At 39.0% G+C, this 16537-nt stretch overlaps 1 protein-coding gene across 2 annotated transcripts; it reads right to left on the bottom strand.

The window, feature by feature from the left end:
• Positions 1 to 758: 758 nt before the first annotated feature.
• On the bottom strand, positions 759 to 15766 carry LOC111240075 (blood vessel epicardial substance-like). 2 transcript variants are annotated; one of them, XM_022770056.1, is made up of 8 exons: positions 15660 to 15766; positions 13350 to 13599; positions 12153 to 12277; positions 11551 to 11738; positions 9865 to 9973; positions 9450 to 9617; positions 9141 to 9282; positions 759 to 3277 (listed from the first exon to the last, which is right to left on the bottom strand). In XM_022770056.1, the coding sequence occupies exons 2-8, from the start codon at positions 13573 to 13575 to the stop codon at positions 3150 to 3152; spliced, it is 1086 nt and encodes a 361-aa protein (XP_022625777.1). In that variant the 5' UTR covers positions 13576 to 13599; positions 15660 to 15766; the 3' UTR covers positions 759 to 3149. The 2 variants fall into 2 exon arrangements, with proteins under 2 accessions (XP_022625777.1, XP_022625778.1); XM_022770057.1 differs by having other exon boundaries at positions 13350 to 13591.
• Between the last annotated feature and the right edge of the window lie 771 nt (positions 15767 to 16537).

Here is a 16537-nt window from a genome sequence, read left to right as displayed (position 1 = left end):
CTAATGGACTGCTGTTCGCACTCGGGACACTCATATCAACACTTTTACCTTATCTGTCCATACTGACATAATTTTACAGTAGAGTCTGTTTTGACTTCATATGCGTCCTATTTGCCACACGCACACATGGGAAACAGCATGCTGAGGATTTCCTGAGAGAAAGGACAGGTGACATGAGAAAAAGGCACCTTCAGTATGGTGTTTCTCATTTGTAGTAGTTGCAAAATAGGATGAATATGAGTGAAACAGACTTGTTTGTAATATTATGTCAGTTTTTACTGAAAACGTTTAAGTGCTCACCTGAATGCTTTTCATGCCACAAGCAATTCATTCGGAGTCATACACAGCATTAACATCATTAAATAGCATTCTGTGCCTTTTTTCACTTTGACTGTCTTTTCTATCAGGAAAGCCTCAGTTTGATGTTTTACCTGTGTTCTAGTAAAAATAGGACAAATATGAAGAAAAACACGCTTCTCTGTCATATTTTGGTCAGTTTGTCCTGACAACGTTAAAGTGTTCATCTATCATTATGAGAGGTTTGACCCTTTCAAACTACTGGAGGAGACCTACAAAATGCTTCTACTTCTTCTGGTGGGACTTGGTATTATATCAAAACCAACAAAAGCCAGTCAAGGCTATTTATTTATAGGATACATTTTAAACAACAAATCATCACTAAAAAACACACAAACAAAAAAGATATTCTCAGAAATTCTCAGAAAACACATTACATAATAAGGAAGGAAAGTAGAAAGTAGTGTGTGATACAATTTATTACTCATAACATTTACATGTCATACTTTAACTATTCTGGTGTGTTATACTGAAACAGTCAAAAGTAACAAAAGATTGACTGCACAGAAAATATCCAGTCTGATTTGATTATCACCATAGTAAAGCCTTAAGGCCAACAATCTCACAAGTTCTTTAATATATTACTGATTCCAAAGTAATCAGTGAGTAATATTTTCATGTATCTTTATATTATTTATTGGTGATATTGTTTTATCCATTACAAAAGTAATACATTTCAGCTATTTCAAGACTTTTTTATAAAGTCACTGTTTTATCAATCATTAATAGGGATCTGCCATATCCAGACATATGTACACATTCCTAAATAGTGGATGAAACTAAAGAAACTTCCCAAGCAACTTGAGGATTGTCACCCTTTTAGTAGGTTTTTCTCCATGTAAGTCCTCAAGGCTGAAGCATGGATGGCACATTGTGGCCACAGCTAGGCAATTTATTTGATGAATAATGGAACTTTTTCTCACTGTTACAATGAATAAATACAGACACAATGATGGGGAACCCATGTGCACTTGACCGCAAAACAGGAGCTGTGCAAAATAACCATGTTGCAAAGCACCAGTGAATGACAATGATGAGTGATTACTGTGCTGACTGATTTGGGATTGGTAGATGTCAATCTATGAGAAGTTACAACAGGTTGTATGTAAAATGGGACAGTATGTAATATAACAAGTAGTCTAAATATTATCTTTTTGCCTGTGCCATATGCCAAATCTGCAGTTCCCCTTTTCTTAGCATCATTAGGTAATTGTTTTTTGTTTTCTGAGCCTCAGCTTTAGGCCATGTTCACACCCACATTTACTCTGATTGAAAAGTACAGTACTATGTATCTAGACAAAGACTCTGTTTTGGCTTTATGGCTACAGCCCTTCCCACGTTAATGTCAAGTAGTAATCTTTAAGGCTGGAAAATGAAGTCAACACGGAAGAACCAAAAACTGCAGTTCTTCGAATGACAACTGGACGCAGGCTCCAAAAGTGAGTCAGTCCACATAGACTCCCATGTTAAAGTTTACAGCCTTGTACAAAAACTGTCTGGTCTTTATATCTAATGACAACTGTACAGGGCGTGAATTTTTATATAACTTTCCTATTTACATTTTATTAAGGCTCAAAGCTCTGCATAATTAAGGACATGCCACGTTGAGTGACAGGTGACAAAACCTCTCTTTAGAAACCTGTTGGTGACGTCATTGAAGCTACATCCATCTTTATTTACAGTCTGTGATTTATGCAGTGAGGTATGGCACCACAGAGGAGTCCTGCAGACTGATGCTGAGTCTTGAGGGAAAAAAAAAGAATCTGGTCTTTTTCTGAAACACAATGTGACGCCATCAGGAGAGGTGCTGCATTGGCCAATTATGCAAGTGGATGATTGGACAGAAAACAACCACAGGAAGAACATGGTTGTTTCCCGATGAAGCATTGTTGCTTTCTGCTGTTTACCTAGAAATTGTGAACGTGGTAGGGAAACTCATTGCTGCCATGATGACCTTTACAGAGTTGTACATGAAGGAGTGAAATACACCGCTTTTACAGTCACTTGGCATTTTAGTGTATTTTAGCATGGCTAACCAAAACATTATGGGTTTTGTATGTTTCACTATTATTAACACTAAAATTTTGCCCTGTTAAATAGTTGTGAGCACACACCATGTGACACACCCTCAACGACCCTGTGTGATCCATCATTCTCATCAACCTTGTTTCTAGTGGCAGGCAGCTGATTTGAGGGAAAAATCTCTAAAAGCTCGCCAAAAACTACCTGCTCAGCACCAAACATACAAACAATAGACACAGTTTCTAGCTTTTGAACATAGTGAAGCATTTAGCATCAAAAAAGCCAGATATTTTTCTTGGGAGTTGGTGAAGACCAAACCAAAGCTATAAGAAGAGTGAAATTCATCTGGTAAACACAAACACCACTTCATGATGATAATATTGCTTTGTGTCTGTTGGATGACCAGTTGTTTGTTCACCATAGCAATTTTGTAAGGTGATAATATATCAGTTCTGTTTTACAGCCTGTTCTGCTGCTCACAGCTTAAAAAATATAATAATATATAGACCAATATAATTATTCGTGTACATGATAAGATTGATATAAAGAACTGTGACCAACATATGTACTGACATTATACAGCATAAAAATAAACTTGTCAGCACACTATGGTGGAGAAAGAATGCAGGACACCAATTTCCAAATAAACACAAACAGGTCTTTTACATTCATTAGTATCAGCCATGCTAGTGTTCATTCAGGCTCTAGTTGTTAACTTGCAAAGCATATACAGTATAATATGAAATTGATGACGTGTATAGTTCCCCTGGCTACACTTCCTCAGTGGAAATGCTGGCCATATAGTAAGACTTGGAGGGAGCAGAATCTTTGAAAACGTCATCCTCCATGCCTTCTTCTATGGGCTTCATCTTTGAGCTCTTGGTGCCAGGTGATTTTTCTAAAATAAAAAATAAAAATATTACAACTAAATCAATTTGATGTTTTTATATATAAATAACATATATGCAATAAGGATAAATAATGCATGATCTTGGCAGAAGTGTCACATCACAAAGGACACAAACTTTCATCCATATAGCAAATAATTCACACTAGAGAAGAATACACACACTGACATTGAGTGCAATCAGAAAGCAGTCAGACCCATTCACGTTTTCCACATTTTATCATGTTGCAGCTGTATGCTGGAATCATTTAAATTAATTTTCCCTCATCGAATCTACACTCAGTACCCCATTATGACAAAGTGAAAACAAAAATTTAGCAATTTTTAAAAACTGGAATATCACATGTTGGGTCTGAGCTCTGCCTCACAAGCGGGACACCATAAATGTTGGACCTTCGGTTGTCTATCAATTTATTGGCTATCATAAATTTATATTACAACTTTATAACTACAATAACTTTAAAATGAATTAAAGTCCTCAAATTTCAAATTTCGATTGAAAATGGCCACATGGCCTGAACAAAGAAGACTACGCAAGAAAGCAGAAACAAAGAAACTACTCAAAATGGCCACTGAGACCACCTGGTGTGTGGGGGAGGGAAGGTGTGAGTTTCTTTGTTAGCCTAGCTCATGTAATCTAGAGCTACCAGGTTAGAGGGAGAAGGTTAGCTGCATGAAGGTTCTAGAACTGAGACGTAGTGGGAAGAATAAAGGTGGTGGACTGGTTCTGCTGGTGAACAATAGATGGTGCAACCCCAGGCATATCACAGTAAAGGAGGAGATCTGCTGTTGGGATAAGACCAATTGGCAGTTGGTCTTAGACTGTACTATGTACCAAGGGAGTTCTCACACATCGTCGCCATTGTTGTTTACATTCAACCATGAGCAGAGCCTGAAGTCGCGTGTGACGTCATTCACGAGACTGTTGCGAGAGTACAGACCCAGCACCCTGATGCATTCATTGCAATATCGGTGAATACCATGTCACTCTAACCTAACTGGCTTCACTCAATATGTTGACTGTCCCACAAGGACGTCTGTTGTATGCAAATGTCAAAGAGGCTTACACTGCTTCAGCTCTACCACCACTTGGCAGATCAGATCATAATATGGTTTTTCTTCAGCCTTCCTACAAGCTCTGTGTACTGAGGCAGGCTGCAACCACCCGCTCATTCAGGAACTGGACCGCGGAGGCCAGTGAGTCTCTAAAAGAATGTTTTTAGTGCACAGATTGGAATGAACTGTTGGGAGTCAAAGGAAAATGATAAAAGCAAGGACCCTGACCTTGATAGAATGGTTGAATGTACCACAGACTACATTAACTTCTGTATGGAAACTGTAATACCAACAAGGACTGTACACTGCTTTCCAAAAAACAAACCCTAGGTCACCAGTAACATCATGACCCTTCTCAACCAGAAAATGGAGGCCTTCAGGGATGGAGACAGGGAGGTGTGTGCAACATGAGCTGAAGAGAAGATTAAAGCAGGTGAAGGAGGACTACAAAAAAAAGTACAGAGGAAACTGGAACACAACAACACCAGAGAGGTGTGGAAGGGGATGAGGACCATCACTGGCTATAAAGAGAAGAACAGCCAGGCAACATCAGGTGATGTGGACAAGGCCAATGAGTTCAACCTGTTCTACAACAGGTTTGACACAGCCTCACCTGTTCTCTCTCCCACTCCTTCCGCTGCAGCTTCTCTTACAGCATCTCCTTCACAACCTGACACTGCAGCTGTAACTCCTTCCACACTGGGGTCAAGTCTCCTGTCCTTTACAGCAGAGGAAGTGAGGGAGGAGCTCAAGAGGCTACTACCTGGAAAGGCAACAGGCCCACATGGTGTGTGTCCCAGGCTTTTAAAGGACCATGCAATATTCATTGATTATTAATTGATTATTAATCGAAGTACTGGAAAGAGCTGTGTCTCAGGAGCTTTTGTCTTATTTGTCTAATAACAATCTGTTTGAACTGTTCCAGTCTGCCTTCAGGGCCTGTCACTCCACTGAGACAGCGCTCACTAAAGTAGTAAATGATCTTCTGATGTCCATGGATTCGGACTCCACCTCTGTGCTCCTCTTACTGGATCTCAGTGAAGCTTTTGATACTATAGACCAACTTGAAAGCAAATTTGGTGTTTATGGCCTGGCCCTCACCTGGTTAAAGTCCTACTTATCTGACAGAACACAGTGCGTCTCCTATAATAACATTACATCGACATACTCCTGCTGTGAAACATGGAGTACCCCAGGGCTCTGTTCTTGGCCCTCTGCATTTCTCTCTCTATATTTCACCTCTCGCACAAATTATTTGCAGTCATGGAATTTATTTCCATTGTTATGCTGATGATACTGCGTTGTATGTACCTATAATGGCTGATGATTCCTCTCAGATTACGAATTTAGAGGTCTGTTTGTCTGATGTGAAAAGCTGGATGTCTCATAACTTTTTGCTCCTAAATTCAGACAAAAACGAGATGCTGCTTACCCGACCCAACATTGAACAATTGACATTAACTCTTGATAACTGTGTTATTTCTCATAGTCTGACAGTCAAAAATCTGGGTGTCACTCTCGATTCTTCCCTCTCCTTTGATCAGCACATTAATGATATCTACAAGACTGCCTTTTTTCATCTACGTAACATAGGATTCGGTCTTTTCTATCTAAGACTGATGCTGAATCTTAATTCATGCTTTCGTTTCATCAAGACTTGATTATTGTAATGTTTTGTTTTCTGTCCTGCCACATGCTCGTATTAAAAGCCTTCAAATGGTTCAGAAATCCAAAGCTGGAATTGTTACTAAATCCAGAAAATTTCACCATACTATACACCGATTTTAGCCTCCCTTCATTGGCTTCTTGTTCATATCAGATCAGACTTTAAGGTGCTGATGTCATATGAGGTTCTAAATGGACTTGCTCCATCATACATGTCTGATCTGCTTAAATCTTATACTCCATCTCGTGCTCTCTGTTCCCAGAATTTAGGGTTACTGTCTGTTCCTAGAGTTAAAAAGAACCTGATTCCTATCAGGCCCCTCTGCTCTGGAACAACCTCCCTGCTGATATCAGGCTGTCTGACTCCGTTCAGCCTTTCAAATCTAAACTTAAAATGTATTTTTATGCCTTAACTTTCAGTTAGCTTCCTATTCTTTTATAAAAGTCAGGCTTTGTACCTGTTGTCAGTCTCAATAAATCAGTAAACTCAACCTATAGTATAGTCCAGGTTGTTCTGCCGGCGAGATTATTGTAAACTTTCTGAATATCACTGCATCATTCTAGCCCTTTGCTTTTTCCCTCAAGCACATGAAGTGCCCAGGCTGTGTGCCTCTCTCTCTCTCCGTTCTCCTTCTCTATCCTGTTACTCTCCACAGGTCCTCTCACCTCCAGAGCTTTAGAGTCTGGACCTGCAACTGCAAACACCTACTGCCCCCATGATCCTGTTTAACACCTGCTGCTAAACCTGCTTAAAATTTAGTATGATCAACAATGATCATTATTAATTTCATTATGTGTCATTACCATTTTTATCAGTATGAGCACTACAGTTGCCACTAGTAGCGGCAGTAACAGTGATAGTAATATCGCTGTTACTGCCGCTGCTGTCACTACTGTCACTATTATTAATATTGCTATCACTGTACGTTCTTGTTCTTTTCCTCTGTTCTGTCTCTTGCTCTCTCTCTGTCTCTCTCTCTCTCTCTCTCTCTCCATCCCAACTGGCTGAGGCAGATGGCCGCCTACCCTGAGTCCGGTTCTGCTTGAGTTTTCTGCCTCTTAAAAGGAAGTTTTTCCTTGCCACTGTCGCCTAGTGATTGCTCTTGGTGGGAATTGTTGGGTCCCTGCTCAATTTGGAACGTGCCTTGAGATAATGTATATTGTGAATTGGCACTATACAAATAAAAATGACCTGACTTGACTGCGCAGCCCGGCTGGCTGAGCCTCTCCAGAGGATCTTTAACTTAAGCCTCCGTTCCTGTTCACCCTGTGTACAACTGTGAGTCTTGCCACATCCAGATATGACACAGCTATTGTGACGTGTATCAGGAACAGGCAGGAAGAGGAGTACAGGGATCTGATGATGGCCTTCAGTGAATGGAGCGACAAGAGCTGTCTCCTTCTGAACACCTAGACCAAGGAGATGGCACACTTATAAATACCTAGGCGTGCACCTGGACAGTAAACTGAACTGGTCCCTGAACACGTATGCTATCTACTGGAAGGGGCAGAGCCGGCTCTTTTTCCTCAGGCAGCTCAGGTCCTTTGACGTCTGCAGTGAAATGTTACATGGTTTATCAGTCAGTGGTGGCCAGTCTACTCTTTTATGCTGCAGTCTGCTAGGGCGGCAACATGTCTGACATGAACACAAAGAGACTAGACAAGCTGGTCAAAAAGGTTGGGTCTGTGCTTGGCAGGAGTCTGGACTCAATCAGGACTGTTGTGGAGAGATGCATGCAATATAAGATGGAGTCATCTTGGACAATACCAACCATCTTCTCCACATCATTTTGGCAGGACAGAGAAGTAGCTACAGAAGCAAACGTCTCATCTCACTGCGCTGCAGAACAGAGAGGTTCAGGAGATCCTTTGTTCCCACTGCCATCAGGCTATACAACACCTCAGCCAAAGGAAGTGGACTAATGTAATTATTATTGTTTATTAATTATTAACTGTTTTTATTATCATTATTATTGTTATTATTGTTATTATTATTATTATTATTATTATTATTATTATTATTATTATTATTATTATTATTATCAACAATGAGCTAAAAGAATTTCCCCTAGGGGATAAATAAAGAATCTATCTATCTATCTATCTATCTGTCTGTCTGTCTGTCTGTCTGTCTGTCTGTCTGTCTGTCTGTCTGTCTGTCTGTGTATCTATCTGTGTGTTGAGAGCCATTGTCAGGTCTCTCTAGAGATGTTCGATTAGATTCAAGGCAGGGCTCTGACTGGGCCACTCAAGGACATTCACAGAGTTGTCCCTAAACCACTCCTGAGATATCTTCATTAAAGATATCGCTGTACTTTGCTCCCTTCAGCTTTACCTCAACCCTGACCTGTCTCCCTGTCCCTGCTGCAACTGGAAGAGTTATTGGCACGCCCTTATAAAGGTGTTGTACCAGCTAATTTTAAGCATGCGGTTGTGCAACCACTGATCAAAAAACCTAATCTGGACACCTCAGTCCTCTCAAATTTTAGACCATTTCAAAACTTCCCTTTCTTTCAAATATCCTGGAAAAAATTATGCTTGTTCTTTCAAAAATCCTGGAAAAAATTGTGCTTATTCAATTGCAGGTATTCTTGAGGTGTTCCAGTCAGAAGTTTTTCTGTCAGCCTTGGTAATTGTGTGTCCTCCTCAGCGCCTTTACCTTGTGGAGTGCCTCAGGGGTCCATTCTTGGGCCTATCCTATTTTCTCTTTATATGCTCCCCCTGGGGTCCATTCTTAGAAAACATGGCATTGCATTTCATTTTTATGCAGACCTAAGCTACTGGCTAGGTGATGGAGATATAAGCCTTTTCTACCATCAGTCCTCATTGGGAATCATAACTCCCTGGCTAACAAGTGTGATGACATCTCTGGTACACTTTAAAGCCAGGAGATTTTCCCTCGTGTACATTTTCTCCATTGTCAGACAAAACAACAACGTAAAATAATGTCGTCAATCGACAAAATGTACATTAATATTAACCATTTAACATGGGAAAAAAGGCCTCTCTAATACAAGCTTATTCCAAATGAAGGCCTCTCTTCCGTAATTTTTTTATTTTGTGACTAGGCTACTTCTACACATAATACCTACACATAATAGCTTTAATCTTATTGGGTGATAAGGTGACTTACGGAGCGATGATCCAGCTGATCCTCCTCGTAGGATCTGGTTGAGAACATCATCAGTGTCATTTGTACTCGCCATGCTGTTCCTCATCTGCATCATAGACAGCTGAGAACAAAGGCTGGGCTCACGGTCCATCTTCTTCACTGCCTGGGACGCATTTAATCACCAACATCATCAACAACAACATCTGCACAATAAGAATTGTTATAACTTTCATATAGTACACTATTAAAGTGTTTATACTTCCAGCATTTTTGCTGCTAAAAACTAAAACAACATTTTTTAATATAATCTGACATCAGAACTAGGCCTACCTTGTCACTGAGTGTTGGGTCATTCAGAGAGTACAGTTTGTTGGTGATGTCTTTCCCTATGAGGTACCTGAACACCTCACTGAGGAAAGTGTCTGACTCCAGGAAGTAGGTAAGCCTCTCTCGAGACCAACACAAGAACTTACAGTTCTCCTCTGCCATGATAGTCACCTGTCAATTACAGTAACAAATTTGTTTTTCAAGACGTGAGGATTGTATAACCTATTCATGAAATCTTAGGAGCATCAGGTTAAATAAAGCTGTGACCGATTATTCATTTCACCCCACATAAAGGCTAAGTGTATGGTAAGACAATCAAATATTTTTCATTATTTATTCAGAGATTTTTAACGCAGTAAGCAATGATGATGTAAATGGGATTTGTTCATCTCTTTTATTTATCTGATTTTCATATTACCTGGAACTTCTCTCCTCTGTGCAGCTCAGTAGACCTGAACTCTGGAGAATCAATGAATGAATTGGTATAGATGTTGTGGAGGAAATGGCCTCTGTATGATACCTTCATCCTGTCACAGAGAAACTTCAAAGTCAAAGTCAAAACTCTGATTAATCTGAAATACAAAAATGTGTATTGTGTGGAAGCCACTCGTTGATTGGTGAAGCCAAAGAAGTTAGTTCCTTGAAGTCCCAGTTCCTCTAATGATAGATAGAGTCCCACATTACTCTTAGAAATAGTCTCAAAATTATTTCATAGGTTTCAAATTCATGATTGTTTATAAATATCCAAATTCACTCTGAAACTCTAAAAGTCTACAAAAAATATTCAAACAGTTGCAAATTAACCTACTGAATTAATAAAAAAGTCTTCAATCCATCATCAGGATAAGTCAAAAAGTCCCAAAGTTACTCTAAAAATTGCTCAAACACTCCTTAAACGTTTCTTAAAATTATTCAAAAAGTTCCACATTCAGTCCCAAAAGTTTTCAAAAGACCTGGGGAGCTCGTTTTCACAGATGTTTTCACAAAAAAAAAGAAAAAAAAAAAAAGAAAAATTATCCTGGCAAAAAAAACAAACAAACAAAAACATTCACTTGCCTTTCAAGGCTTTTGTAGAATGTTTTTTCATTATTCTTAGATATTAGGATATATTATGTATAAACCTATATGGATATTTGAACGCTGATGTCAGTGTTGATATATTTTAGATTATAAAAGCAAATAGCCATTGTTTGTAATCAATATTTTCTATTTAATATAAGTAATGCTCACAAATAGCAGAACATTTATTTTAAGGGCACACTGTCTGATTTTATTATAGCTCCTTCAAAAATCATTGTCAGCCATGACAAACTGGGAGAGTATATTTTTAATTTTGCTAGGGTTGGGAAACCTTGTGAAGAAGTATTTAGACCATGGAACACAAAGAAACCTCAAACAGCTGACAGATGTGGATATTCAATTTACAATGGTATAAAAGAGACAAAAGCAAATAAGTAGTAAATAAGTAAAAAACTTATCAATTATCAAAACTGCTGACAATTATTAATCTTGTCTTACTTATTAATCATTTCAGCACCAAACCACAATATTAATAAGAGTGTTACGTGCCGTAGTGTTATGAGGATGTGTGTGCGTGCTGGTCTGTGCTCTGCCCTCCCCTTTTTTCCACCAGGTGATTAGGAACGGTTTTCCCTGGTTCCCTAATCAAAGGCTGAAGCTTAAAGGGGGAATGAGGATGCTTGGCCAGTGCCAGAGCAACATTCAGCAGCTGTTGAGCTGTGTGTGTTGTCTATAAGATAGCTGCGTGGAGCTATAGTGTTGATTCTGATAGTGATAGTATTCCTATTCCGTGGTTAGGTACAAATGTAGCTACCCATTGAGTGTTCCACTGTTGTTTTTTTTGTTATAGTTTTCTAAATTCCTTATTTTTGGTTGAATCTGTTTTCCTGTTTTGCCCGGGCGAAACAGAAAATAATTTTATTCATTGTTACTTTCCTGTACCCCTGGACTCTCACAGGGAATGTAATAAGAAATGCAATATCTGTCATTTGAACAGTATGAATCAATCACTGGGACTTGTCCATTTATAAAGGATGACTAACAGAACAACAGCTGCACCTGGATTCAGACAAAATGCACATACTTTCCTTTGAGGAGAATGCTGAGACGTTCATCCACAGAGGTCTTGTCCTCCGCAGCATAGGCCTGGCCTTTCTTCAGTGTCTGGATGGTGCAGAACTGTCCTGTGAGCCTCTGAAACAGAGCCTCCTTCACATGGAGGGGCTCAAACATTCGCTTGTAGACTGACCGCAGCTCCCTGTCGATCTTAATCTGACAGAGACGAGTCACAACCTTACCTCATCTTTCCAATGAAAATCTAACATAAAAAGCAAAGTTCAGTAATGTTGCTGTGGTCAAATTGAAATAACATTCAAAGAGTTGGTGAATTGGTAAAGGAAAAGTGACTGTGGACGACCTGTCTCCTGTCACATTATGAAAAGTCCTGGTCTGGCTCTACCAGCTTGCTAGAGGTCCCTTTCTTACACTAAATCCTCCAGTGGCACCCATGGATTTGATAAAATCTGTATCTTATTAACATAAAGCATGCCTGAACCCAAGAGGATATGCTGCTTCCTGCCAGAGACAGCGAAGAAAAACTCAGCACTGAGCCTAAATAAACACTTTAATGGCCTGAATGTAAGTGACTTTTAGAATGTGAATGAGGGCATGTTGTTTTTAACTCACTGGCCTTCGCTTGTACACGAGGAAGAAGAAATGCATGAAGTTGACCACCAGAAATACCACGTTCCAAACCATCACATCCAGGTTGCACCTATACAGAGTCGCCCATGAAATTAAGAGACCACATCCTGTGAGGGTTAAAGACAGAGGGGAAGATATAGCTATAAACTAAATATTAAAAGTTGATTCAGAGATTCTCAATCTAAAGTTAAATACTTCAGTCTGATTTAATATATTAATAAAGACAACATCATATATAGCTACTGTGGTTGCAATTTCAAGTTTCTGATTTTTATTACAGCCATGCAACCATATGTGTCACTAAAATGTATGAAATGTACTTGCATCATAAGTATAAACTGAATTCACTTGGAATTAAACAATCAATTATTATTTGTTAAATACGAGCCATTCATAAAGTCATTCATAAAGTATATATACATATACCCATACCCATGATATATATATGGCTCAGGTATTTAAGACTGATTAATGAACTTAGTTATGCAGGAAAATTCTACACGCTAAACTAGAATAAATTGCAAGGAAAAGGATATTTAATTCAGCTGCAGTTTAAAACAAGACATTTTTTTCATCAAATTAATATAAAAATTAATTAATACATTAATTGATTGATTTATTTGTCTACTGTATTACTATACTTATGACCCATGTAGACTTTGATAATACAAGAATACCCAAGATGTTTTAAAGTTACCTTACAAGACTAACTACTCTAGCTCTGTTAGTTTACTCTTCCTCTTTCCTCTCTGAGACTAGCTTTGGCCAAAGGTCAATTTACATAAATGAACTGTCAAAATTACAACCACATTTCCCATAAATCTGCTGCTTCCTGTCTCCACTCTCTTTCCAAGTAGAAGATAAACATGTTGGAAGTGCTTTTTCCAACTGCCGTTCTCTCCTTCCTTTATCTGCTATTATCAGAGCCTTTTATGACCTCAGCTCTGTTGAATTGATCCCTCTGTGCAGAACAGATTTTAAAAAATCCAAAATCTCCAAATGTCAACTAAACTAAACCAAATCCTCAACAAGCTGGTAACAATTTACTGATGCTTTAATGCATGGGACAGTTTTGATTATGATAAAAACATCTGTTGCCGTTATTAGTATTCTCCAATATTCCAAGCTACAGTATTACGAACACAGGAATGCCATCCGCAGGGGGCACTGTGGACTGACCTGTTATGAGGAGGAGGCGCAGCAAGATCATGTGCAGACCAAGGGTAGTTGGGATGACCACGCCCAGCAGCAGGGAAAGGTTCCCCAGATGGAATAGGAGGTGATGGGTTTGCTGCCACTCCTGGCACAAAGTAGCATTGGGCATAGCTGGGACTCCTGGAGTGGACAAGGGGAACGAGGGCAGTGTGGTGTACAAGGGGTGGTGGTGCTCTGAGGTAGAAGACATCCTTCAGCAGGGTCACCTTAAAGACTAGGGCAAGGTTAGAGAAAATATGATTGGATGAATTGATCAATTCATCCAATCATGATGTTAGCAAAGATGTTAAGACGTCTGAAGAAAAATGATTTGTACTTGTGGCACCTCAAGCCGCGGCAACCTCTTACGTAGAGGTTGCATTGGCTGCTGGATAAACATTGCCGCCATGTTGGTTGTACCGGGCAACTTGGCATAATGTACTGGACTGCAGTACATGTAGTTTTACATTTCACTATTGTTACTCTAATACTTATTCTATTATAACTGTTATTACATTATTTTGTCCTTCGACCAGCCAGCTGGAGCAGCCGGATCATACATAACTGCAAACGGTGCGATCGATCCAGAAAGACAAGAGGTGAGTCGGGATAAGCATTTTTGTATGCAGCCTCTACATAAGAGGTGGGCATGGATTGAGGTGCCACAGGTACAAATCTCTTTTGCTTCACATTTCACAAAGACATTTGGTGCAAAAGTCAGAGTGTGTAGAGCTTGCCATTTGGGACTCGTAGCGGAAGATTCAAACAGTTGTAGTTATTGACTTGTGTTTGTGCAATAAAAAATATCCAAGAAAAAAGTTTCTTAATTTTTGATTTGTAAACCATGATTTGTGCACCTGCAATGAAGAATTTGAGAAGGTGTTACTGTTGTGTTGTGTTTGTGGGAGAGAAAAACTCTACAAGTGTACAACTCCTAGAGCATTTTTTCTCTGTGACCTCAAATTTACTGATACAAATGTGTGACTATTTTATACAACTACTAATTCCCCTCTCACAGGTGCTCTCGTTTTGTACTAAAACTATCTTCATACGATAACAAATACAAACAGATACAAACACTGCACAGCTTTCTTTTTAATTAGCTGAGTGGACTAAGGTAAAATTAGAGGTAAAATGGGCTTTTATTTAGATGTAACTGCTACCACCATTTTTGATGTTAATTTAGGAATAATTGTTTTATGCATTGCATATATGCATTCTAATTTGAGATAAATATGACTTAGTAGTTCAGGGTTGGTGTGTCCAAATATTTAGTATTTCTTCAGCCTGTGAGCCATCACTTACGACTTACGACTACTATAAATTAGTACACACAAATCGAGTTGGTCAAAACTCAGTCATAAGGTATCTGACGTTATGTTTTACCAGACAAAAAATATTATGCTACAGAATATGTAATTTCTGTGAAAAACAGCTTTTTCAAATTGCATTCAACTAAAAAACAGACCTAAAAAACAAAACACAGTATGAACACTTTGGCTCTGTAGTTACTGCACTCTGGCTTTGTATTGTTGCCAAGGTTGCAGTTATTGCCTATATAGCTAGTGATCACAGTGAGACTGCTACTACTAATACTACAGTAAGCTAACTGAGGAGCTAGTCAGTCATCTATATCAAGTGAAAGCTAGCTTGTGAGATAACTGTGGCTATAGCTGAAACTAAAATTTGGTTATTGATTTTCCCTTAGTTGTTATCTGTAAATGAAATTTTGAACTTCCAACTGAACTGACATTTTGGTCATTCAGTTTGTTATTGCACAATTAAATAAGGCAGCAGCTAAATCAATTCTGTACAAGGGCGTGGGTTTGCTGCATTTATGTATTTTTACATTATTTTATTTATGTGTTGGGGTGTATATTTGTTTAATTTTCATGGACTTTTTATCTTACTTAACCATCATCTTTATTTTCATTTATTTATTTATTTTTTAACATGCAGCCTACCATATTGGCAAAGAGCAGTTCAATGTTACTTCATATCCTGTGATAGAACTCACAGTAGGATTGGACATGGAAACGCCTGTATAAAAATTTGACTGCATCTGTTCTACTCAAAACATTAACTGTAGTCATGTGCTCACAAACTATTTGTCAAATTTTACTGAAGTTATTTTTACTTCCCGACTACAAGCGACATTCTCCCACTGTAACAGTATCTGCTGCTGTCTTTTCCGTCACATGTAAAAATAGATGTGGTTGTGCTCTCAAGCTGCAGACAATTCCTGATAGCTTCAATTTTCTAACCGCTTGTGAAAGTACCGAGAGGAAAACTTACCGATTCTGCATCTGTTGGTAAAACTGCGAACTATCAGCGAGCTGTCTGTACCGCACAGGAGGAGGAAGGATTTGAGACACTGCTGGTGACTGCGGGCTGGACCCTCAGATCGGGGTCTGCACAATGTGCGTCGCACATTCCACACAGCTGACAGTGTCAGACTAAAATAGGCAAGAAGGCGAGAGCAGTGAAGCCCACAGTGACCGAGAGCTCCGAAAGGGGGAGACGGGGCAATTATCTAGTATCATAGTATCTTGATGTCTTGAAATCGAAATACCAAGAGGAAGATATCTTTCGGGATTCCCTTAAAATATTCCAAGATTCCTAATAATATACTGAATACCATTCTCTTTAGCAAATATTTCTGCACACACACACACACACACACACACACACACACACACACACACACACACACACACACATATATACATACACAGTGCAAAAAATAAGAAAAATCTACACAGTTTACACAATTTATTTTTCCAATAATACAGACACCATTAGCCTATTTACCTGGCATGTGCCAAAAAGGTTTCCCTGGCCTCTTCTGGCTTCAGTGGTTTTGGCCTGATAAAACCTGAGCATTAGAGTTCTTCTCCAATTGAACCAGTTGAGAGCATTACAACCAATGTTTAAATGAAAAGGTAAGAATGAGTGTAAGAGATACTGAACCAAAGTTACAGAGGCACGTATATGATATTTATTGCAGGTAGTGATGTGGAGATTTGCACAGACAGAGCTTTCAAACAGTGTCATTTGTCAAGGTAATGTGAAGACCGAAAGCATCCCACAAGTTTGTCTTGTTACCAAGAATACCATAAATAGTCTATGGATGTTAGGCTATCAGTCATGTGACCCTGTTTTTAGTATTCTCC

Source organism: Seriola dumerili, unplaced genomic scaffold, assembly GCF_002260705.1.
Source record: "Seriola dumerili isolate Sdu_G_001 unplaced genomic scaffold, Sdu_1.0 BDQW01009968.1, whole genome shotgun sequence".
NCBI classification, from domain to species: domain Eukaryota; kingdom Metazoa; phylum Chordata; class Actinopteri; order Carangiformes; family Carangidae; genus Seriola; species Seriola dumerili.
Note: the sequence above shows the minus strand (reverse complement) of the source record. Positions and strands in the feature narration are given on the sequence as shown.